The sequence below is a fragment of the Vanessa atalanta genome, chromosome 5 (assembly GCF_905147765.1).
Source record: "Vanessa atalanta chromosome 5, ilVanAtal1.2, whole genome shotgun sequence".
Taxonomy (NCBI): domain Eukaryota; kingdom Metazoa; phylum Arthropoda; class Insecta; order Lepidoptera; family Nymphalidae; genus Vanessa; species Vanessa atalanta.
The window spans coordinates 11,695,023-11,721,264 of NC_061875.1; the positions used below are offsets into that span (position 1 = coordinate 11,695,023).

Consider the following 26,242-nt stretch of genomic DNA (forward strand, 5'->3'; position numbering starts at 1 on the left):
GAAAAGATAAAAACAGTCGAAAAAATCATTTTAATTATTTTATTTTTCAGGTCTTGATCCAGAAACATGCGGCGCATCCTATAGTTTCGGTTGCTCCTGGTCCATGTATTACAATGGATGCAAATACGCCCGTTCAAAAACTGTCCGTAAGTTCCGACTTTCGGTCAAAACTGAGGAGAGCGAGATTGAGGAGCGTATGCACGTTTTGGCAACACTTTTGAGCCCATTGTATATGAACCTTGCACCTAAATCATTTGATAATCAATGTCAGTTCGAGAAAGAAGCTTCAGATTGCCGATTAGGTTTCAAGCCTGGACGACCGTTTTCAGGTAGATATCAATGTCCATATATGACCCATATTAGAGGACACAAATAAAAAGAAATTAAAATAATATAACTTAATTTTATTTTAGGAGTAACAGCTTGCATAGATTTTTGTGCTCATGCGCATAGAGATCTACACAACATGAACAACGGTTGTACTGCCGTCGTGACCCTCGCCAAACATCGTGCACTTTCAAAACCTAACGACGAACAATTACATGTCCTTCCGCTATACGTTCTAGACACTACTGACGAGTTTGGTTCAAAGGAAGCTCAGGAAGAAAAGATGAAAAGTGGGGCTCTGGAAGTCTTGGACAAGTGAGTGGTGATGTACACTTTTTTATTTTAATAATTGCATGATATATAACAAATATGTAATGATTTATAATTTTAAATCATCAAATTATAATACATAAAGCTTACGGATTAATTTTATGTTTTAGATATCCTATGGAAGTGCGGGTTCGATCGGTTCCTCTACAACCCTGTAGACGCCATGGTAAAAAAAGAAAAGATGATGAAAATTCAGATTCGAATAATTCGTCTACAAACACGCCTCAACAGAGTCCGGGTAATCAGAAAAAACCTCAATGTACAACACCTGCACCTAAGACTCCACAACCAAATGATGTCAGAAATAACGCCAGTCCGAGAAGCCAAAGCAGTGCTTCACCTAGAGCTAATACACCTGCATTAAGTCAATCGAATAATTCGGCTTTTTCCAATAATCCACATTACAATTCGGCCTTTGTTAATCCAAATATGCACGGTCTTAATCCCGGACTAATGAATGCAAGCTTAGGGAATCCTGCTTTACTTGATATGGCTACTATGATAGACAATTTCACTGATGCACAATTACAGAGCAACCAAATTTCTAGTACTGTGTTAGATTCACCATACAATCCTTACGATCAAAGTTACAATCTTCATAACCAGAGTTCTATCTATAATCCGAATCATGTCCCTGCTTTAATGGAGAACAACAGTCAAAATTCAAATCCCAATCAATTACCGAGTTTTTCGCCTGCATTACAAAAACGAGATCAACAATTTAGTACTCATAATTCAGGCCCAATGAATGCACCTCAACAGCAATGGCCTGATTTTGATAATACGGAAATATTTAACAATGTCGTTAAGGAAGACCCTGATTCGACCACAGCTCATTTGAATATGCCACCCAATAACTATAGTCCAGATTCAAATCGTAGCGATACAAACTCAGATCAAATCTACAAAAATAACACAGAGTCAGAAAAGCAACACGTGATAAATGACATATCACAAAAAATACCTGAATTTGATATGCCTAACTCCCCAAGATTAACGGAGATTTCTCAAAAAACACATAGAACACCAGAATCGCCGGCATCTTCGCAAGAACTTAAATCGCCAAATAATGATACAATTACTAACCCCGAAATTCGAAAAAGTGTGTGGAAATCTCCTGATTCTAAAAACTGGGAAGCTAAATCTAAGGAACAAGTTAATGAAAATGAAAGTGCATTATTTCGAGTACCTAAAGCTAGGCCACCATCCCGGTCTCAATATCTTAACCCAAATGAAGGTATGGAAAATTCAACTTTTTTGAAACCATATCCACCATCTGATAGGAACCATACAAACCAAGGATATGAACATAGAAGTATGCATGATATCAGAATGAATAATGTTGTTCCCCCAACGTCAGCAGTTCAGTCTAATTATACTATTAGCCATGATGAAACGCAAAACACATCCTCAAATAAACCCGTGGCTGAATTCACGGGCAACAATTTCCATCCGATTAGCCAAAATTCTTATAGTAATCAACCTTCAATGCAAGGTTACGGCAATTATCCTCAAATGACAAACGCTTATCCATTTTCAACAAACCCATATGGACATTATAATCCGTATGAAAATTCCTACAACGATTATAACAGTCTAGCATATTACAATGCCGAAAAGTATAAAAGAGAAGAATTAATAAGAAATTCACATTGCTACAATTCTTATGGATACCAATATAATCCAAACTTCGCCGCCAACTTCTATCAGAATCCGAGTCCTAATTGGTGCCAATCTTCACCTAATTGGTGTTTGTATCCTCCGCCCTTTTCTATTCCGTATCCGCCGGAACCACCTAAAGCGGAACCAATAGGAGAAGTTACAGGCTTATCAGATAATCTTGAATGTTTCAAAGACAGTCAAATGGGAGGTGTCGCTATAGCGTTAGGTCACGGAAGTGTATTATTCGAATGTGCTAAACACGAGATGCATTCCACCACGGCTGTCAAAAGTCCAAACCGAGTAAACCCGACACGTATATCATTAGTTTTCTATCAACACCGAAATTTAAATCGCCCTAAACATGGTCTCGAAGAATGGGAGGAAAAAATGAGGTTAAAAAAATTGGGATTAAATCCATCGACACCAAGCACACCCGGTCCCAATTCAAATTCAGCGTCACCTGCGACGACCCCTGGGCCCGACCAACGACAGATTACCACAGCAGAAAAATGGAAAAATAATGAGAACCTAATTCCAGGTGGATACAGTTCACTATCAGCATTAGTGGAAGCAACAAATGCTGCTAAGAAAAGTGGTCAGATTAGACTGAGGACGGACACACAAACAACAATGTCCTGGACCACTCTATTCCCCATGCACCCCTGCACTGTCACAGGTCCATACCAAGAGTCCGGTACTTGACGCAAGCCAGGCCCTTTAGGGCAGTGTTCTTCCAAAAGACGGAGTGAAATCCCTTCCGTAGCGATGTAAGGTTTAATATGCCTTTTGATCTAAGTCTTCTAGAGGAAAGTGCTTTCCACAATTGTTTTGTAGTTCCTGGATTTATAGAACTTAAGCTCTCAAACTTTCGATAAACTGGTCCATTGTTCCCATGAAATTCCTTTATTGCATTTACATTGGAATTGACTACCGTTATAACTTGTATTTTTCAATGTAAACCGAGTGAGTTTTTAATCAAAGATGTAATTTAAGTTTATATTTTAATAGTGTTTATCGCATTTCAGCTAGTCTTACGTTACTACGTTAGTATCTATGGTATTTCTTAGGCCGTAACTGTAGAATTATTTGTATATTGACGTATTTAGTTTTACCGGCGAATCGAAATTTTCGAATAAGTTTATATTTTTACATGCTATATGTAACATAATGACATTAGCGTACGGTTTGTCTGCATATTTTGTCATTTTTAAGTTAAACGCATAAGCAATTTGTTATGCGATGCAATGATCTCATGAAATACTAACCCTACAATTTATTCATTATAATCATTATTCAGAGCGAAAGTACAAAACAACACAATGAGGCTAACGCATAGCCCGCTGAGAAGGACGGACGCGTTTGACGATCGTTTTTATTTATATTTTTGTACCTTTATCTGTCTATTAGTTACTTTATTTAAATAATTTAATTATCATTCCTCTGCCTACCCGATTGTTTTGTTTTGGCATTTTGTTTTACGAATAAAATTATAAGATCATGGCAGCATGTGTTATAATAATACAAACGTAACGAGTGCTTTTATATTAGGTTAAGAGGTGTGTATTTTTAACTTTTAGAATATTTAACTTATTTATATTGTATTACGTGAATCATTATGAAATCATTTGCTTTGTATCAATTTAGTGTTATAGTAGGTATTAATATTTAATATATTTGCTTTACGATTTGACATTAAATTATGGGCAGTTGTTTTATGCATGTTTCAAGAGCCTTCTTTACTTTTTTTACTTGAGTGCCTGTGCGTCTGGCAATCACCAGAAAAGAGAAATTCTTATATTGAAAACACATTTTCGAACCATTGAATGTGACCTTATTTGTGAATCGAGTGCGTATAGTAATGTTCTGCTAATTTAGCTATTATAAAAAAGTTATAATTACGTTCATACGTTAAAAAAAGAAAGATTAATAAATTACATACATTTATAAGATAGAGTATTTGCGAAAAAATTCAGGCGCTTGGAAAGATTATAAAGTAGGCATATTATTGAAAATGAATAAAAACATACTGATGAATAGTTATTAATATATAATTAGGTTAAGAAAAAGTTTGTTTTAAAGATTAAACTATTGATATAGTTTATATTTTTTACGTGTACGTATTTATTGAATGGTAAATTTATTGGAACGTGAAATTATTTATAGGTAAAGAAGTTTTGAGAACAAAACTTATAAAAACTAAGCAATAATAGGCATTGAAGTCTATGTACATTGTAATGTAGGAGTGATGAATATTAAATTAAATAACGAATGGTGCGATTTGTCGTCAGTCTTATGGAAATGCTTAAAGTTTTAGCTCTCACCAGAAATTGCCTAAATTTATTCTGATATTATTTTATCATTGGTTATAATGCCTGTAACTTGCCATTATTAATTTTATGTCAATGTTAACGTCCGTACGGTCACTTTAGATGCATTGTGTGACGAGACATATCAGAAGCAATCACATGAACTTATCACAAACTGTAACTTAAATTATTGTGTCTGATGAAAGTGTAAAGGATGTAACTCAAACATTTGTGGTGCTGAGACCGTGTATAAAAACAAAATTAAAATTTTTGAAGTTGGAAATAAGTTTGAGTTAGATTTTGATATTAAATGCATTCGGATTATTGACATGATTTTGTTTACTTGTAATTATAAAATAATAATTAAGCAAGTCGGATGATTTATGATATTATGTCGTTTTATTTTTTATATCAGCAGTAGGTATCTGTATGAATGCATTGTTGGAAGGTTGTATAACTGTTTTCGTAGATATTAATCCTTGTGGACATTAATTTTTATAAGGTAAATCATTTAGGCCACACTAGAAACCTGTGATATACCATTAATTCACGAGTGCTTGACTGCTTGTTTGGTATGTGTCTTTCTTCAGTGTGTGAGTCGCCGACACGACGTTAAACTAAAAGTGAACGCAACAATGATTTTTTAGAATAGTAATAACGTGTGTCGTCGATTTTTTTAAAAGTAATAGATATGCAAAAACCAAAAACGACCAGTATTTTTAAATGTTGTAACCAAAAAGTTTTTTTTTAAGATTGTACGATGCATAATGAGTTTACCGATGCGGATAGTTCTAAAGTGTATCCTAACGCGAATTCTATGTTCGTTGCGTTTCAGTTACGACGAACTTATTTGTGTAATAATATTTTGTCTTCTGCCAAAACAAAAGAATGTGTCATGTAAATAGAACTACCATTATTTATTAATATAATAATTTAAAAAAGACACTCTGTTGTTTTATTTATTACACTTTAATTATTATAAAGTGCATTCCAATAAATATTATTGGCTTCACATCAAAATAGAATTGCATTTTATATCAAATGAATAGAGATCTAATATAGAGATCGAGATATATCAACTACACAATAAACTGAAAACGCAAATTTTGGCAACAAAACGAAGGGGCGTTAAGTCGACCCATGGTATTTGTTTATGGAATTTGTAAATTAAATTAAATTTTTAAATTCAGTTTTGTATTATTTGGAAATTATTGTAATCAATAGGAATTTCATACTTATAAAATAATATGTGGATAATATGCCAATTTTTTTTTTTTTTTTGATAACATATAAGTATTTGTGTGATTTACGATTCCATATTTAGATTCCAATTTCAGTAAAGATTTTTTAAAATATATCCACTTACATTCATTTATATTTGTTTTATGGAGAGGGTCTGAAATAAATTACTATGAAGTTGTTACTTCCATTTCAAGTTTAGAGCGCTAAGCTGAAATCATCTAAGATTTTTATTTATTTCTTCCTTCTAGTTCGCATCTCGCATGTATTATTATAAATCAAAAAACAAAGGTAGGTAATTTCATTCGAATCGAGATATAAAACGGACAAAACAATGACTTCTAGTGCTGTTTTTTTTTATCGCGTATCACGCAAACACCTCTGATATAATTTTATATAAATATATTCAGTTTATAGAGTTGAGAGCAAAAAGGTATGTAATTTGAAAATATGTCTTAGATTCTTAAACGTACAATACAGTTGTGCAAAATGATTTCAAACGAGCTAAAAGCCTATTTTAAGCCTAAATAAGGTTTATTTTGAATTTGATTTCAAATATATATTAGATAAGGAATCGAGAAAAGGAATATTGAAAGATTAGTGTTGTTATATAGTTTAATTTCGAGCAAAAGCTCCGAAATATAATAAAAACTTACAAAATGTAAAACTAGGTTAAATTTGGAATATTTTCTTAAATAATCTAAATAACTAGCCATTTATAAAAACAATATAAAAATACATTTATCAAGAATATTTCATTTTATATAAAACTAAAAACATGTTAACAAATATTTAATATTCATTATAATATTTTATGAAGCTCAATTGTAAAATACATGCTATTCGAATTTGTCTCTAATATTTACTTTTTTTTATACAAATAGAACATTTCTTGGTAACTTTGTTACTATGCACAAGACATTAAAGCAAATCATTTGTAAATTATATATAAATTCGATATCAAAATAAAATATAAATAAATACAAATACTACTTTTTTTGTACACCAAAAGTAGTTTAATGTGGAATTATTTCTCTATTTACATTCAGCTGCAATACAAACAAAGTTTGTTTAAAATATTAATTTAAGTACAAAAATATTACTTATGAGTATGACTTATTTTTATACTTTATTTACTAAGCTACTTGCTTCCTGTGATACTCTCAGGCACCCGGGACAGGTAATCGGGCGTGAGCCGCCAGCCCGGCGAGCAGCCCGGCGCGGCGCGCTAGGGGTTCATGGCGACGATGATGTTGGCGAGCGCGGTGCGCGCGTCGCCGTACGGGAAGCAGTCGAGCACCTCGCGCGCGCGCCCGCTGTGCTCGCGCTGCAGCTGCTGAGTGCGCGGGATGCCGTCGCCCGACAGCACCGCCTCGTACAGCTGTGGGCGGTGTGGGTCTACCGATGACAAGTATCCTCTGGGCCGAATTTGCAGTCCGATAACGTCGCAGTACAGATATGTAACAGATGTACATATTAGGTGCGATGACCACCGAACATTTGACTCGGCAATAAGTATCAAACACAGGCGCAGGGCTCTAATAACTTTCTATCGGCCCGGTCCTGGGATCTGTTGTCTTATATCTGGCCACTAGATTAACGAGACAATCAAAACACAATAATAAAACTAGCCTCCAATACAAATATCTATCACAATGCATTTTGGTCCTACGAGCCGGATCTATCTTATCATAGTAGAAATACTATGATAAGATAGATCCGATCTGTCACAGTAAATAGAACTTCAATCTAACAGGCTGATTTATCTTCAACCCGTTAGCATGTGCAGAACAACGGCTTTTTATATTGCCCAAGGCGCGTATTTACGCGCCTTGGGCACCACTGCTAACCGCTTATGAAAATTTCTTATTAAAAATAAGTTTTTGTTGCTAGCAGCCCAGGACTAAAGGTTTAATTTCGTCTATAATGATAAGAAGATTTTAAACTTGTACACAATCATTTAATTTAGAGAACTAATATTCTTAGGTCTCAAATCTTACCGCGTGATAATCGACATCATGTACGCTCTTCTTGCCGGCCTCTATGTACGAGTACAACTCAGGCCGAGCCTCCAAAGTGAAAGCTAGGGGAGCGCCAACTAACGAGAAGCTAGATGGCTCGGGTCCTGTGAACGCTTCGAGATCCAAGAACGCCTGCCAAGCTAAAGCTAAATGACACCCGAAGAGATAGCCCTGAAAATTGGAAAACCATGTTTTTAATAAAATTACTTTTAAGTGCGTTTTATTATCTAAGTCTCTACTACTATTTTTATACAATACATAAATTACATTCGATTATTCGAGATGTATTATAGTATTTTTATTATTATTATTTATTACTAAAATATAGCACTCGATATATTTTAAATCAAAATTAGGTGGCAAATATTTAGTGCAATGAGGCACTTATCATTTAATTATAGGTTATTATCGATACCTGCGTCTGCAGCGCGGGCTTGTGTCCGGCGAGCTTGAGCGCCGCGGAGCAGCTCTTGCCGAGCAGGGCGCCGGCCGCCAGCACGTGCCGCGCGGCCCACTCGCGCCTCGCACAACCCTCCACGCCCGCCATGGGCAGCGGCGACAGGATGCAATCCCATTCTATAATTACCAATCGCTGGCCTTAGTAATACATATGCTGTATTTTATTCAGTATTCAATCAACATTTTGTTGTAGATTATTTCAAAGATTACCTACTCATGACTCTTTCCTACCTACTGGCCTACCGCGTTAGGCACGAGAAAGTAAAAATCGCACGGACAGAAAATAAATATGTTAACAGTTTATGATTTTTTTAAACTACAATTATGCAATATCAACTAGAAATTTGTCAATATTATAATATTTTGCAGTCAAGTTGACATATATTTGTGTATGTGAATGTAAATTAAAATTTGTGATGTAAATTTTAGTTTAACAAAACTATAATGGCTAAATCCAATTTGGTGGTATGTATATACCACCAAATATATCGTAGTGATATAAAAAAGCACTAATAATTGTATGTAATCTGAAAATAAGTTTTCGTTATCATTATTACTAAAATGTGATTATATTTTAGTAATAATGTCATAATTAATAATGCATACCTTTTATCTTGCTATCGATGTTATCATGATATTAATGTTAAGTATTTTTTTTTTTAATATTGGGGAGCATTCTATGACTAATAAATATTTTTATTTTTTATTTATTTATATGGGACGGCAATTCAACATGACATTCAAAGAGATCAGGTAGGACTAGAAGGTGTTCTACGCACTAAGAAAAATACTGCCAAACTTCTGTCTGGGCTACTTGTGAGTTTAATGACAAATAATTGTTCAGAATTTAGATTCAGCATTTGAGTCTACGAACACCAACCTTTATAAAGCTTTTTTTAGATTATAGATCCCAAATATAGTTGATGACAAATTATGAGGCCTAAATTGTTCCAAATATATCAGAGTGCGATTATTTCCGTAGTCGGGTTTTAGTATTTTAAAAGTATCTTAGCCAGTATTTGCAAATGACGCTTAGCATCCAGAGTTCGATACGATGTCATTATTATTACATTATAACGTCGCTTATTCAAGTAATGCGTTTGTGAATTGTGATATTCATCAATGTCTGCATTATGATTCGAAATGGTGAATGTATTTACTATTACGGTGAGAATAAGTAGGTATGTAGGCTATAAGTACAGCCTCAAACCATAGAAATAAGGTAGATCACGTTTCATTGAAAATTGGTAGTTAAAATAACCTTTGAATTACCTGATAATTCAAAAACTAATAACTAAACCAAATAAATAATTGTATTTATATTTAGATACGTATTTTAATTTCAGTATATTCAATTATTGCCCAGCCATAACAACAGTTTTAAGTACCTATTTGTAATCTTTAAATTGCTAGTATCTTTCATCACAAGACCATATCCCCTAAGAAGCACTGCACCGATAAGAATCTTACCATACGCTTATAATTGCAAAAGTAACTATGTCTGTTACGCTTTCTTGACTAAGCCATTGAACTGATTTTGATGAAATTTAGCACCGAGTAATCTAGACCCCAAGAAAAAATACCCTTTTTAATTCAATCGAATTAGTAAAATTATGGATAAAGGTTTGAGTGTAAGCTAATTAGTTTGATCCTTTCACTGTACAACTTTACCAATGTATACATACCTAATATATATATATGTATATATTGTATGTTCACAATAACCGTTCCTTTACTTCCTAAAATACAAAAAAAAAATTTGCGATTTCATGGTGAGTTTGGGGTCGAGTTCATAATAAAAAATAAAAAAAAACTGTTAAGTTATATGTTTGTCATATGGTTTGTGGAAAAGTCTGTACTTGTCGCTGAAAAACAAAGTATCATTAAATTGAACATGTTGAGGTCATTGTAACAGTTTTAGAGGTCCGTTGCACTTAACAGATACCGGTTTGTACGCAAGCGAAAGGAGAGTCCTTTTAGGTCTTAATTTAAAAAAAAGTCACATTCGTTCGCCTTACAGAGATTGAAAATTTGTATCAAATGTATTGATTTATATTGTGAAATTTATTTCTGTTACTTTAACGTCACACGCTTAACTATTATTTTAATATTAATTTTTGCTTTATTAAAAAAATATAATTGTTGGCAATAGGGTTGATAAAACTTTTTATTTTAATCCACCACTACTAATTCCAATAATATTGTTTCTTGTTATGGATTTAAATTCACACGGTACAACTTTATGAAGGTTAAAAACTCGAGTCTGTTTGATATTCGACTGAGCTAATAAAGATACAATACAATACCGCACACTATGTACTGAGAATCATTATTAACTGTTGAATGGAATACTTTAATTATACAATATTATTTGATGATTATAATATTGGGCAAGTCCATAAGTGTTATGAGATTTTGCAAAATAACATAAAATAAAGAAATACATACTAGCCTTCTCAAAGGATCTAGCTTACCCGAACGATTGGACTTATCAATACAATTACATAGATTTTAGTTGCTTAGTACAAGTATGATCGTTATAATTATGTGTATCGTGATTGCTTTCACTTTGCTCGATAAATTCGATCCCTTAATGTCATTTTAAGTGTTTACTTAATAGATTGGTTTCTTTAAATTTTTTACTAGTTGTTTAAAACAGGAAGAATAAATAGAACCAAAAATGTAAAGTATATGTCTTCAAATTCTGTGTTTATTAAATTTATATGTATCTAATAATTACTTTACTATTTGGCTATACGACTATATGCATCATACCTTAGATTAATCACCATTGTCTTTACGCCTAGCATATATCACAAATGACAAAGACTACAAATTCGTTCATACAGCGACGTAAGGAAACAGGTTAAATATGTTGTTCTAGTAGCGTCACCGATACATTATGTATATCAACAGTGACCACTTCTATCAGATAGCATTATGAATTCAAATCACATGCGAATCGCCTGCGACTGGCACAATTCCTGACACACAATACAATTTCAACAAAATTAAGGTTATCGAAATTCGTTCCTTCGCTTAATTGCGTTCATTGTTTCGTACGTTGAACTATTTTGCAATAAATAGATGCTGGCTATAAGAAATATTTTACGGTTAGTAGCTATATATTTACAGTACAATGATGACAGACATATTTTGTAATACATAGTTACATAATTACTTGTCATATTTTTATACGAAAACTGAATAATTGAGACATTGAAAGCAAAGTTTTTAATCGTTTTTTATTAAAACAACGCAAAGTAATATTGGGTTAAAATTTATATATATATACATATGTATATTTTAATTCGCTTCAACTATCTTTTCTCAAACACAACACAGTTATGTATATCTTTCATATTCAAAGACATTATAAAGTAACGGTCCTACAAATCTCCTTTAGGTACTCCGTAATCGAATACGTAATTTTACACGGTAATACGAGTAACTATATCATATTAATAGAGAAAACTAGAGGATTACTTAAAGCGAGGTTACACAAAGAATTTGAAATCTATATTAAAAACTAATATCATAAAAAATCATGTAATATATAACACACTTCCTTATGTTTCAATATATTTAATGAGATGGAATTAAGTAACACACAAATAGGTATTGGTAACAAAATTTCTAGCAGCATTTAAATGCATAATAGCAACTCATATTCGCAATATATGTAAGAAAATTTAACATCGATTAGTAAATTTGCAATTAAAAAAAATAATTAACTTTAGTAATAAATGATTTTCTGAAGAGATATAGAACGACGTCAATATTTATTAAAATCTATCAAAAAACCGTTCGCGTCTTTGACGGATGTGAGCAAAGTTTACTCATTAATTGTTATGCAAATATAATTAAAGTTAACCTCTGTGCTCGCGAATGCAAACACACGAGACGTTGGCGTAGTTCACATTAATTTAGTACGCTGAAGATAACGAATACAAAGTTTTCTCATTAAGTTACTAAATTATTGTAAATCAATACATGACGCTACCTTTTCAACTACAAAGTTATTTGAATATCGCCTCAAAACTCTGTCTTTTCATGCAAAAATACATTATTTTAGAAGGTTTTCATCACAACTTTTATTAGGTTTTTCCCAAGTATTGAATTTAAAAACCTGTTATAATAAAATACACTGTATAGTTTTTTATACTTATGTAATGATGGGTCATACTACTTGTACTGCATAAAATTAATTTAACTAAATTAAATCCGACAGACAACTGAAATAAATCATAAAACTTACCCGAAGCTGTTTCCCTTTGATCCTCGGGCAGAGGCCGTGAGGGCAGAGGATTATTTTGTTGATCTCGATCTCCAAGGAACTCTGCTTCCACTAGATCTCGCACTGCAGATGACATCAGCTCTACGAGCTCTTGATTCCTATTGGCAAACAAATAATCTTTACAATTTTCATATGATACCAGACCATCTACATCGTCATGTTATATAAACATTATGTCAACATCGAAAATCTTTGAATAGATGTTACGAACACATTAAATAAAGTACAATTAAGAAATTTGGTCAATAATATAGCTATAGGTCAGCATATTAATTCTGCATTTAGTTGGTTCCAGCTCATCATTCTATATGATATCTTACATCATACAATTACAATGAATAAATTTATTGGAATACGAAATCCGGCAGTGTAATGTAAAAGCGGGTTGTACGAAGATGGATCTACCGAGCCCTAACATTAAAGATTTCACAATGACTTAAAAAAACATTTCACATTCATTAGTGTCTGATATTTAAAGATAACCGACGCATGGTTGATCTACTTTAAGTTTTGTAGGTATGTAGTACTGTATAATTATATTTGATAAATAAAATTAAAACTCGATATTGGGCGATTGATTATAATGTAAATTTATAATTCCCTGAGATAGAAACAACTAATATGATCAAAGCTAACAAGAGACAAAATTTTAAAATATTTATTAAATATTAGTTATCCAAACTATTTCATAATATTTGGAATGATTATGATATAAGATATAATCGAGATCATTGTAAATGTTTTATAAGAAGGAAATTAAACCAGTTATTTGAAAATGTATAAGATTAAAACAAGTTGCTATAAACGAAAGATCAACACCACGTGACACACATATCCCATTTAATTCAAAAAGGCATTCAAATTCTATTCACTCTTTATTTTACCTTTTCTGCAACCAATAAAATTTTAGTTTTATTAGAATTAAACGTTAGGTCATGTTGATTCTTATTTAGTTATAATTAAATATATATACTAGAATACTATTATAATTAGAAATCATTTTATCATTTATAAGAACAAAATTAAATATTCAGCAATAAGTTTTCTTCGTTAAATGAGATTCAAAACAAATGAAACTACCAAATACTGGTGCAGTTGTAGAATAAGTGCAAAGTTTAATAAAAAATAACCACTAGTATTTTATAATTATACAATGGATTACATTTGAAAAGGAAAGAATTCGATACAGGAAGAATCTGATTATATTTATGAAGTTTATGTCACACTAGCGATCCTCTTCGGCAATTTATTAATGATATGATATAAATACTATAATAAAAATCCGGAAAAATCTAGTTTTTTACCAATGAAAAAAAAATAGAATCATCAGTTCCGGCGAGAAGCCCACATATTTTCCACATTACACTTGTGTGTACAAACTAATTTTACCTCTTTATTATATCAGTACAGAACTCATCATCATCTACAATAATCGTTCTACCATAACGTAAATATAAGTTATGTTGTGTTATGGTGTGTTTTGAAATAGTCGGTAATTTTATGTTGCAATATACACCAATGGAATACTTCAAAAACCATAAACAATTAGAGAACATCAAATGAATACACCGACATTCCCAATTATCTTTGGTAAAATAACAATACCAATAAATTGTACAGTATATTTTGTTATCCGTTATCATGAATTAGCACTACCAGCTGCAGTACGGTTACTGGAACCATTAAAAAATTCTTTCTGTTAAGTAAATTTAACTTAGCGGGCGTGGATGCGAAAGTAACTGGTTTGTGGACCGGTCTCGGGCCATACCAAACTTGTGATATGTGAAAGAGGACGATTTTTCTTTTACAATAACAGCGCATATCCGGTATGAAATGAGTTGAACGTAGAAATTTTCCTAATTAATAAGAATTTTTGCTCTAATTCTGCTATTAAAATGTATGGATGAATTCTTGCATTTTTTAAGACATGTTCCAACCGATTGTTTTTTTTTTAAGCATTTTTGTTTTTTTTTTTTTTTGCAATTGCACATAGGGAATAAAATTAGCTTAGAAATACTCTCTTAAGTCTCTCAATTTATTTAGTCAGCATTCGAAATGCTCAACTGTATTGCTATACTTCGTTTAGCAACCGATTTCCTAACTTCATAGTAAATGTCGCCGCTGATGTCGTAAAATGAAGCTCTCATGGCCGTATTTCACTACGAACCATATGAATGAGCTATTATTAATTTTGTATGGATAAAGATGGATTTTTAACTTTATTATTAGTTCTATATCGGCTATCAAACAGTTACTTTCACCCGTAGTACTAGCACCGCAAGAAGTACTAAGATTGACTTTGACTATTTTTGTATTTTTGCGCCGCCAATCAAGAGATTCAAGATGTTAGACTATTGTATAACTTGATCAGTCAATCTTTAAGGTGGATGCATCAACGCAATTTAGAAATATTTGCCATTAAAATAATACATGAGCATAATTGATGTGTGTAGGCGGGAATGCACAAAATATTATATAATTTTTAAACAACCTTAATAAAACTTTTTTTACAAATGTAAGTTATCTATATATGACACAAGGGCTACAATACGCCCGTTTAATAAAAATCGAGCAGAGAAACAAAAAAAATATTTAGTATCAACCAACTGTAAATTTAGTCTGTGTATCGAAATGAATGAGTCAAAATATATGAGGATCAATCGAGTAAAAGATATGAGGTCACACATAATGTTCAGTTTACAAATTATTTACAAAACATTCTAAGAGTCATGGATCGAAATTAAACGGCCCCTAACGTATTGTGTCCACAAAACATTGACCTCTAGACCTACTCGTACTGCGCGTGAATGCCGTTACAGCAATACTCATAGTGCACCGTATATGCCTAGGACTTATTGGAGATTACAGAAGGAAAACATCACGATAAAATTGCATTTCGGATTAATTTTATTATAATACACATTTGCAAACGGACCCAAGTAAACCAAATAATAAGGCCGCATTTACATACTTTATAATTTACTACAGTTCTTCTGTTGTATATTCTATAAATAGTAAGCAATAACAATTTAATAGATACATAATACTCCTTAAATAAAAGAGAGACCATTGCTAGACATAGGAGAGGATATATAGCTTAAGTAGAGGGAAATTTTGATGTGTGTAACGAAAATATGAGTCATCATCGTCTAAGATAAAAGATAATAGCGATTGTAGAATTTAACTGGAATGGACACACCACGATCAGGTCATAATATCGCTCATACAAAATGTTAACAGGAAAAACACCATGTTCCAATTTGAAATGAGCAAGTCATGATGAAATTATGTTTTTTAGTCGACGAATAAAATATTTATATATATATATATATAAATATTTTGGAGGATATGTATAAAAGCAAATATATCACTGACTCAACACTAGTTCTTTGGAACGATGAAACTTACTTTGGCCCATAATTTTCTTCTGCTATTTACCTATTCACACCAATGTGTATTATGAACTTCAAATCCCAATTTCGTTAATCATCGTATAAAATACGTCGATAGAGGAAGTCAACAGGATATATAAAGAAAATAAACAAGTACTTCTATTGTTACATTTAAACAAATAATTTTAAATAAATTGATATGTTTAAATAATTTAAAAAATGTAGTTGTAAGTAGTATATGTATATACTTTGAGTCAAATGTATAATTTTGCAAACAACCTGCAATGAACTCAGTAACAGAATGGATTGCCTGCACAAGAGATTCCTTACAAACAATGTCGCGTTTATCTTTGTAACTTGCATAGAAACGTGCTTTCAGGTAACAGTTAAAGTTTGTTTCCAATTCGAAAACTACATTGTTTTTAAAGTAATGCAGGCTTAGAATTTAAAATTTGTATACAATTTAATTTAAAAGCCGATATAGCGCAGTGAACACGCGGATTATAAAAGAAATCGTATTTTATGACCACAATACGACCATAAACCAGTGGGTTTTTATGTGCTTATCTTGTGCTTATAAATCAAATCATACTAGTATGATTGAGGGAACATATCGCGAAAAAACTTGTGACGAATGTAGTCAGAATCATCTCCATAAAATGAAAGGCCCGTTACTTCACTTTATACTCGAATGTGGCGAACGAAAGGCTCTTTTCTAATGTAAAAAAATCATAAGTTCAAGGACACATCAATTATCCCAAGCATTTTGATCATCCTATCGCTAACTCGTTACCTATTGACCTTATACCTCAAGCCGGTACACTCCACAGACTCCGTTACATTCGCGTGTAAAGTACCTTACTGTCATTGACACACCACAATAATTGATAGTTCGGTATTCATGAAACAATTATGATTCATAAACGTAATTACGTCTATAAAATTATAAGAAAATCTCTGGTATTATCTCGGAACGTGTACAATTATTTCGGTAGGGAATTACAAATTAAGAAACCTAAAAGAATAATTAGGTAAGACGTTTCAAAACAATATTTATATTTAGAGGTAAATCTGATTCTTATTTTTGATCATAATTTTCGAGTTCGATTAAAATTTAGTAAATACTCGTAATAATATTAGCTATTATTAGAATTTGATTTTTATCTTTAAAATTTCTAAAACTGTTTCAAATATTAGGCAGGAACGTAGACGATATAGGTTAACAAAAACCGTTTTATCTGAGCATCCGTCGTCGTCGGTTATCATATCCTTGCGACGGATGCAGAAATGCATAAAACTTGGAAAAACTAAACCTCAATTAAAATGAAAACCAATTAGACAGACTCAGCAAACTGAGATTAAGTAAATACAATAAATAAGAATCCGTATTTTAGCCTAACGAAAATAGTACAACAAAATCATTTTGTAAGACTGACCATCGTCCATTTCAAGATCATATTCTGTGGAGTTTCCAATTTACCAGGCTATTGTAAATAAACAAAGAAATGTATGAAACCCAAACTACTGTTCTATATTTTTCTATGGTGTTATGAGTTTCTCGCTGTTATTTTCGAACCGGTGGTTAATTAGACAGTCAATAAACAAATGTAACCCCTTTTATATTGAATATAGACTCTGTCTTTGACGTTTGTTCTCACAGCATAGCTGGCTACGTTAAGTCCATGTCAATAAAATATCAACGGAATACCCCAATCGGTATAACACGGGTTATAAATATTGAACATATAACCGTGACTACACTGCTAAATTGAAGAGCACGCGGATGTTACATGATGTGTATGAGGAGGTAGTCATGCAGATAGCTTTCACTTGTTGTTACGTTTTGTACGCTTAAAGCGATAGGACAAGTGTAATGAACAGAAAGTAATTCATGCAAATTAAGATTTAATATTAATATGTGAACACAATTAAAAAGTTAAATCGTTCACAAAATAAATATTTCTGAGATACACAAGTACCTTTAAAGGTATCTAAAATACGTATTCGAGAAAGTGAAAGGTTTTATTGATACTTGAAAGGCAGATGGTTAAATCGGTCATCCGATGTTGGTCCGAGATTATTTCTGCCCATATATTTGAATGGTTAGCGGTATTGGATGATCCCAAAATTTAAAATTCACTACACTTGCTATACATACTAGAAAGCCGTTTTAACACTAAAGCAGCTGGCTGATACATATGTTTTAAACCATTCATCCATTCATCAATCTGCTGGAAAAAGGTCCTAATTGCCACTGCCACCAGTTCTGTGCTCTCTAATGACATTTTCAGATCGTCTAATAAGCCATATAGACTAAATTAAATTACAATTCGTTTATAATAATGATTTCATTGGATCATGCCAAACTTGCAGTTCGATGGTGAATTATTTAATTCATTTTGTTGCAAATTAACCACAAAATTGTGTGTGTGTGTGTGTTTTTTTTGTCATACGATATCTGTCCATATGCTATAAGTAAGTGTAATATTTTCAACTTTTAAAACGAATGTAAAAGAATGAAGGTAGTGAAGATGTGCGACCATTATTACCTGGTCCAGCTCTGCTGCCAAAAACTACGAATTTGTATTGCCGCATTCTGGTTTCAGGTTAAGGGGGCCAAAGTCATTTAATTTATTATTAACACAAGGGCCAGCTTTCTATCTTCCTATTTGAATGAAATTTCTTAGATAGCCAATCATTATTGGCCGTGGTGACCTCTTGCCATCAGATGACTCATTTGTCCATCTGTTTTCCTATGTTAAATTTAAACAAAAATACTTCATTAATTCTCACGGCACGGGCTATCGAATGATCCGAAGAATGCGGAACGAAATAACCCATACTATCTTTATTTACTCACGATACATGTAGTTAATTATGTATGTATGTATTCAAGAAATATTGTAAAGGTAACTCTATATACTGGACATGGACTTCCCACGTAAAGACGTTCTCGCCGGGCTTACCCATTGCTCAAGGTGCGAAAATATCTTTGTTTGCGGCCGTTTATTGTTTTTACCAAAGCAATGGTCGAGTTTGCAAATTGGTTTAATTATATTAAGCTTTGTATAATTTGTCTTTCAATATTTAGAAGCGTCTTCTCGAAACTAAATTATTATTTAATTTTTAACTTACGAAAACACAATCGGTATAATCATAAAAATATGTATGATTACGTAATCGTAATATTTTGTTCTCTATGGAAATAATACCAATAATACCATTTTTTGATTTATTACTTAAGTTTTCTAATATTTTGTATATTAATAATCAATAGCAATAATTAAATATTTATATGGTGTCATCCTAATGCTCGGAAAATATTCATAATATAATATGAATAAGTCGCACGTTTAATTCTGACCTCTTGGTCTACTTTCGTAACCACATTTACGCAAGCCTTATTCTGAGATTAAAATAAAATAGGATTATAAATAATGAACTGAAACATATATCAGTAAAAGTTTTATAGGTACCTCAGGTTCGCTAGTTCCGTACAGGAGTTGGCAAGTAGGTAGTCCCCGCTGAGCAAGGCGATCTTGTTCCCAAATAACATGTCGTCCGGCTCACCCGCCAACACCTGCCTCACGTTCATATTGACCAGACCCTTATGCACGAGATGAGACGTGCGGATCATTTCAGCCACTTCAGCCAGCGCGCGTTGACTGCACAGAAATACTTTTTTATAAAGAACGTAAGGACAGCAATGTTATTTTTAATCCATAAATTGTACCTTTATGTTATTTGCAGCTCAAAAACCTTGAACCTTTCTTAAACATACAAGACCCCGTCTTTGATGCTAGTATTCTTGGCATAATAAAACGCAAACATAATTTGTAAATAATTAACTTGCAAAATGCATGTTCGAATGTTCGAATTATGATTTTCACAAACTACGAGATACGTAATATAGATATATACATATATATATAATTAAATAAAAATCAACTTTTACAGCGACGTGCTACACTCAACGTTCATTTTTTAATATTTATTTATAAAATAATATAACGTAACTGCTCTCTCCAAGATATAGTATTGGTAAGTATACCTATGTAGAACCCCAGCCGCTTTGTCTTGTTCCATGTCCGGTATTTCAGGGCTGTGGCCTGCTGCCTTCGACACGAGTAACACGATGAGCCCCCAAGCTTGCATGTTGTTCTTTCCATTGTAAAGAAGATTCCTATAAACAAATGATCCAATCTCAAATATAAGAATATTCGTAAAAGAATGAATTTAATGGTATATTTTGTTGGGTGTACAACGAAAGTAAAAAATACTTTTCTGTAGCTAACACGCGAGGGTAACAAAAGTTTCTGCGACTTGTTGTTATTATCAAATTTTACAGCGAATTTCTTAACATTTGAAACAAATAGAAACACCAGCTATTCCGTACCAACAAATTGTAACTATAGTAAGTATATTATAACGATCGGACAACAAAGGCATATCAGTTTCAATAATTACTAAATAATTCATAAACTATACGAATCTTCCTCATAACTATAAGGAAGGTAAAACCCATATGTTATTATGTAGTAAAATGCTTCTTTAAATAAAAATACATCCAACAACATTATCGATTTATTCAAATATCGATACGACGTTTGTTGTTTTGTCTGAATATAAACATTAAGTAGTCGATTAAATGTTTGTAGTAGCACGCAATGACGCTAAAAGAATAATAAAGTGCTATGTTGGATTACGTTCTGTATACAACACTTTACGTAATACCTGGAATTATATACTTACTAAAATATTTATAAAAAAATATTAATTTGAATTGAAATATTAAATTGAATCAATAAATTGCAACGTATATTTGCTTACTGCCTCGTATGGTCGGCTTGGGCCTATTCGGTCAATTTTTGATCATCAGACAGAAATTCATATTTTAACAGAAAATTTATAGTGTAATTATTACTAATGCTGAGCATATTATATTGTTAGTTAGAGAAAAAACATATTTCGCTTTATATATTAAAAGAAATATAACAAAATATCAAAGGAAAGTAACATGTAAAACGTTTTAAGAGATCAATTTATTAAAATTAAAATTAACAACTAGCTAAAACCGGTAAATAGCCGGTAACATAATAAACAAAGACATAGTAAACAAATATTTGGAAACCAAAAATAATACTTTTGAAAATAGAATGACTTTTTGCTATTTTGCGATTTAGGCGCCAATTTTTTAACTTGCCTTAATCTGGCTGAATACAAATGAAAATATACAATTTGTTGCAATTCATAATAAAAACAAATTTGACCTAAGACAAAGTTACAAGTGGAGACATTGTTAAGCGTTTCATATTTTTCCATGAAACTTCTTGGTAGGCAAATATTATTTATTAAATTAATTATGGTACAAGCCAATAAACGCGCGCAAAACTGTCATTGAAATATGATGAAATATGATGATAAATCACGGCTAGCTAGTTATTTATTTTTTTTGCTTTGAAATAATACTTTATATTCATAAACATCGTTAATTTTTTTTTTTCATTCAATGGTTTTCAAATTTATATTACAGGATTGTATTATCATATTGTATACCCGTATAATTATAAATTTACAGGTATATAATACAATGTACATATAAAAATAATTACTTTTCAAATACAAATGAATAAGGTAAAAAATTATGTAAGTTTTAAGATATAAGTATAACAGAGTAAAAGATGAGGGAAAAGCAAACACAGTAAATTAATATCAGTAGGAAAATGTAAAATTATAATCTTATTTGAAACGAAACCTAGTTTGAGGTACGATAGAAAGTCTGGCTGTGATGTACTGGCAAGTGAGACGTATTTTTCTAGAAGCATAAAACTTTATAGGACTATAACTGACTTTCAAAAGCATCCCAATTAAGCTTAATGGGTTGAATAAAAATAGTTGTAATACAAAAACATTTAACTATTGTCTATCATAGTATGCATTTCTCAATGAAATCTTAACGTCTACTAACTTGGCTGTTTTCAATAGTGGATGATTACTTCCAACGAGTTTTCGTAAGTGTAAGGCAACGTTTGCTATTTCATCGCTAAGTACCCAGCGGAGGCTGAGGAAGGAGGTTGGGTAACCGACAATCTTCTCGGCCTCACTAACTGCTCTGTTCCAATCTGGTTTTGTATTCTGTTGTGCAACAGCACATCGCGTGCTGCTTGTGCTCACTTCCCGCCCTGCACAAGGTGCCAATTTCGAAACCAGTGCACTTGAAGGGCGAACTTTCACAAAATCGCATCTGACCACACTCCTTAATCGGCTCAAACTCATTTTTCAGACACAAAACAAACACAAACGATTTCGCAAAATCAAATAATTACTTGAGTAAGTATTTTAAATTATTTATTTTATTGAAAATGATCAAAATACTTTTTCATAACAGAGTTACTTTTTTGGTATATTCAATACCAAAACTAACGATTTATACAACTTTTTACTTTAACAGTTTCAACAATATTTCTAAGCGCGCTACTTTACAAACGTTTTACTCTTTGCCGCTAAAATGTTTAACTGATAGGCAGTGATGGGGATTGGTCCATTGACTGTTGTAGCGAATGAAATTTACACAATTTTATTTTGGTTGTTGCCATATTACAAATTTTACTTACGATAAAGACTGACATTCACGATATTTTTGTTTGTTATATCTAGATATCATTAGACATTTTAGTTTACGTAATAAAAAATAAATATATTGAAATTGTGAATGCAATTTACATACGTAACAATTTCGTAAATAATTTCAAAGGATAATAAAGCGCTTCTACTTTCTAATAAAAATTAGGTATTGGGTTATAATTTATATATTACGATTTTTAAAGATAAAGTAAACTATGTTGAAATATTTAAATATTTATTCCACTACATTAATAGAAATGGAACAATTTCTTGTGTTAATGATAGTCTAAACACTAAACCTTAAGCCTTTTTTTACATGTTTAATATACTTCCTTCTTTTTACATTTTTTTTTTACAAAATTAACTACTCATATTTGTTAAATTATTATAGCAATGTTAGTTTTAGCTGACTTAGAAATATGTTACTTATTCGAATCCATTGAGATTTCATGCATGTTTTGTTCTTTTTTACTATTTTGTATTTCGACATTTTAGTAATTATTTGTTATATAAATATAAATAAAATATACATAATATATTTTTCGTATATAATTTTTGGTTGTTAAAAGCCTTGAAGTACCAGCTGTAACTGGTGTTTTTATTGTAAAAAATATTGTAATGGTAAAATAATTTTATATTATAGCAACACACACGTCTTTTTTGTTCATTCTATCTTGTTCTCATACTTCTATAGAATTATTCAATGGAAGGAACATTCACTCAGTGACTCATTCAATTTAGTCTATCGCGTACCACCGGCTGCTGTAGTCGACTGCAAAGGGTCACTACGAATCGCCGGCTTTTTAGTACCTCGGTTAAATTAACTGAATTGAACGATCGTGCTCCTGACTATAATACAGACATTTCCCGTGAAAGTACGAACATTGCGTAGTGGTGGTACACAGGATCATCACAGTTTCATATTTCAATAGAAATCACTTTGAGGTACAGTATACGCAGTACGATGCAGTTTGCAATAATTTCTTTCTCCTTGATCAGGCAAATGAATAGTCCGTGTAGTGTATACGTGGTAACTTCATCTTTAACTACCAATAACTTAAAATTATGAAAAATGTATAATTAGACATTCCTTTACAAATAGCTAGTTGATCTCGTACCCTCTTGGAAGAGCATTTCTCAGGCGACTGTTACGTATTATTTTACAATAACAACTGCGTAGTTTTTTAATTATTAATTTATTGGAAAAATAAAAACAAAATCAACATACATTCATATTAATAATAAATACCGTGCCTTGGAAAATAAAAAGCCCTTATGGTGTCTGAGAGCTTTGCTTTTCCTCAATTTTCAATTTCCGAATTTTAAGGTAAAATCCATTTGTTTTTGTTTAATCTCTTACATGTGTTAAACAAATAAGAGATCATATAATAATAATAAAGCTTATAGTATATGTTAACTATTCTATTAATCGTTAAAATTAAATGTTGTATGTAAGTTCAGTTCAGTTTTAAGGAAATTATATTTAAACTAATAAAATAATTGCTAATAAAGATAATAACCTCTTAGTTTCTACCTTTATGAGTATACTAGTGAGGAATTTAAGGAGATATTCAATAAGTATTCAATAAAAACAAAATGTTTTTAGTTTTTACAAACCAAAATTACCTCAGTTTTATTTAACTGAAAATGATGACTACCTAAAACAAATCAATTATAAAAGTTGTAGAGTTGATCCCATATTCTAATAAACAAACAGTCTTGAACTGTGATATCAATGGTTTGTAGGCCAAGGTAACAATGTTTATATTTAGCGTTAACTTAATACTTCATAATACAAAAATAAATATCTTTATGACTGTGTTATATAGTTTTAAACTTAGACTTGGACCTCTATAAGCTACCAACTTCTATTCTACAGCTTATTCTTATACTACAGTACTACAGTAACCATTATGTGGCTCATTGATAATAGTAGCGAAGTTAATTCTAATAAACTATATTCATCAGGTATGGAGTGGGAAGGGCCGCCCAAGCAAGGCTTGTACGACCCCCAGAACGAGCACGAGGCATGCGGTGTTGGCTTTGTGGTTGCTATTGACGGCAAACGTTCTCATAAAGTAAGTAACTTGATTTGTTACATAATGCTGAGTTGACGTTGAAGTATGCAAAGATTTCCATAAATAAGAACTTATCAAGTCACAGCCTTTAAAATGAATATAATTTGTTCTCATGTGCCTAGTAATGGTTAATTAACAAGCTTTATTCTAATTTATTGAAGGTTGAAGTCAAATTCTTTAAATACTCCAATATTTAAGGAATACTTTAATTAGTAATTAAATTATTATATTAGGTGTTAATTTCATACTATATTGAACAGTCGTAAAAAAGGTTAGATTTTTTTAATTTTGTATTACCAAGCTTAAAATTAATCAGTTATTTTCATTTCTGATTACAAGATCAGTCTACAATAAATTTTATTCTACAATATTTTTTTTATTTCAATGACTTATCAATTAATTTATCTCATCATATGTCTCTTGACTTGACTTGTGAAGAATTTAGGATAAATTAATTACCATTTTCTGATTAATGTCACATAGATTTAGGTAAGTCCTTTGGGTTATTAACTTAGTTGAATAATATTTGATATTAATTAGTTATTTTTGAGAGAATTGCTAATAGACATTTGCCAAATACTATAGAATTTTAGGTATGTGACCTAATAGTTCCTACAAACATCATATTATTCCAACTGGTAATAAATTCAAAGGCGTCAATTTTATTTGTGTATAAAGATTTAGTTTTCATGTACGACGTTCTAATTAGAGTCTAGTTCTACGTTATGTTATTAGCAAGTGTATTTGACATTGAAATAACAACATCGGTGGCGTAGTGGCGACGACATACTGATAATGAAATATTATTACAAGTGGTCATAACGTCTCATATTTGTTATATTTAACCTGGATGACGTGTAACGTGAACACAGTCTGCTTCTCACGTCCAGGAATACATATATCATTTGGATTGGAATAGTTGTAAAATCCCAAATAGCGTTAGTGTGATCATTTGGTCTATTGGCAAACTATTTACTATCATAGTTAAGAAAAAGTAATAAACAGTTAGCATTATGAAATAGTTACAGTTTTTTTTTCATGAGTGTAGATCTCCAAGTAACTGTTTATTAGTATTATCGTATTTATTATCAAATAACTTTTATATATATTTTCTCCAAACAATGATCAAAATGTTTTATTTGAAATGTTTATATATTTTTTATTACGAAGCGTACTCAGCTATGTAAAGAAACACCTTCAAATGTATTTTGTCTCTAGATCGTCCGAGATGCTGAAACTCTTGCAAAACGTATGGAGCATCGAGGCGCGTGCGCATGCGACAACGATACCGGAGACGGCGCTGGTGTACTGACCGCCATCCCGCATCAATACTATTGCGCTCAGCTTAGGTAAGTACGATAAAATAATTATCTAAATAATATAAAATTATATAAAGACGATTTAAAGCTATATTTTTACAAATATGTTATAACGATCTTGAATTTCCTATAAAACTGAAATTAACACTCAAACGCGTAACGATTATATTAGCAAAAACTAATCAATT

General features: G+C 31.7%; 3 protein-coding genes across 3 annotated transcripts in view; 2 read left to right on the forward strand and 1 right to left on the reverse strand.

The window, feature by feature from the left end:
- LOC125063920 (DNA N6-methyl adenine demethylase) overlaps positions 1 to 4,356 on the forward strand; it is a 31,195-nt gene extending 26,839 nt beyond the window's left edge. The window contains exons 9-11 of the mRNA XM_047670620.1: positions 51 to 329; positions 414 to 642; positions 768 to 4,356. Coding sequence (XP_047526576.1) covers positions 51 to 329; positions 414 to 642; positions 768 to 3,021 — 2,762 coding nt within the window. The 3' untranslated portion in view covers positions 3,022 to 4,356. The remainder of the gene's footprint in view (positions 1 to 50; positions 330 to 413; positions 643 to 767) is intronic.
- A 2,403-nt stretch (positions 4,357 to 6,759) lies between these two features.
- On the reverse strand, positions 6,760 to 22,553 carry LOC125063921 (all trans-polyprenyl-diphosphate synthase PDSS2). The gene is made up of 7 exons (XM_047670621.1): positions 22,002 to 22,553; positions 20,085 to 20,216; positions 19,510 to 19,698; positions 12,603 to 12,739; positions 8,301 to 8,461; positions 7,865 to 8,056; positions 6,760 to 7,245 (listed from the first exon to the last, which is right to left on the reverse strand). Exons 1-7 carry the CDS (start codon positions 22,307 to 22,309, stop codon positions 7,093 to 7,095), a joined length of 1,272 nt encoding a protein of 423 aa, XP_047526577.1. The 5' UTR covers positions 22,310 to 22,553; the 3' UTR covers positions 6,760 to 7,092.
- Positions 22,554 to 23,383: 830 nt separating this feature from the next.
- The window catches only part of LOC125064410 (glutamate synthase [NADH], amyloplastic), a 39,843-nt gene continuing 36,984 nt past the window's right edge, over positions 23,384 to 26,242 (forward strand). The window contains exons 1-3 of the mRNA XM_047671401.1: positions 23,384 to 23,602; positions 24,626 to 24,735; positions 25,954 to 26,084. Coding sequence (XP_047527357.1) covers positions 24,628 to 24,735; positions 25,954 to 26,084 — 239 coding nt within the window. The 5' untranslated portion in view covers positions 23,384 to 23,602; positions 24,626 to 24,627. The remainder of the gene's footprint in view (positions 23,603 to 24,625; positions 24,736 to 25,953; positions 26,085 to 26,242) is intronic.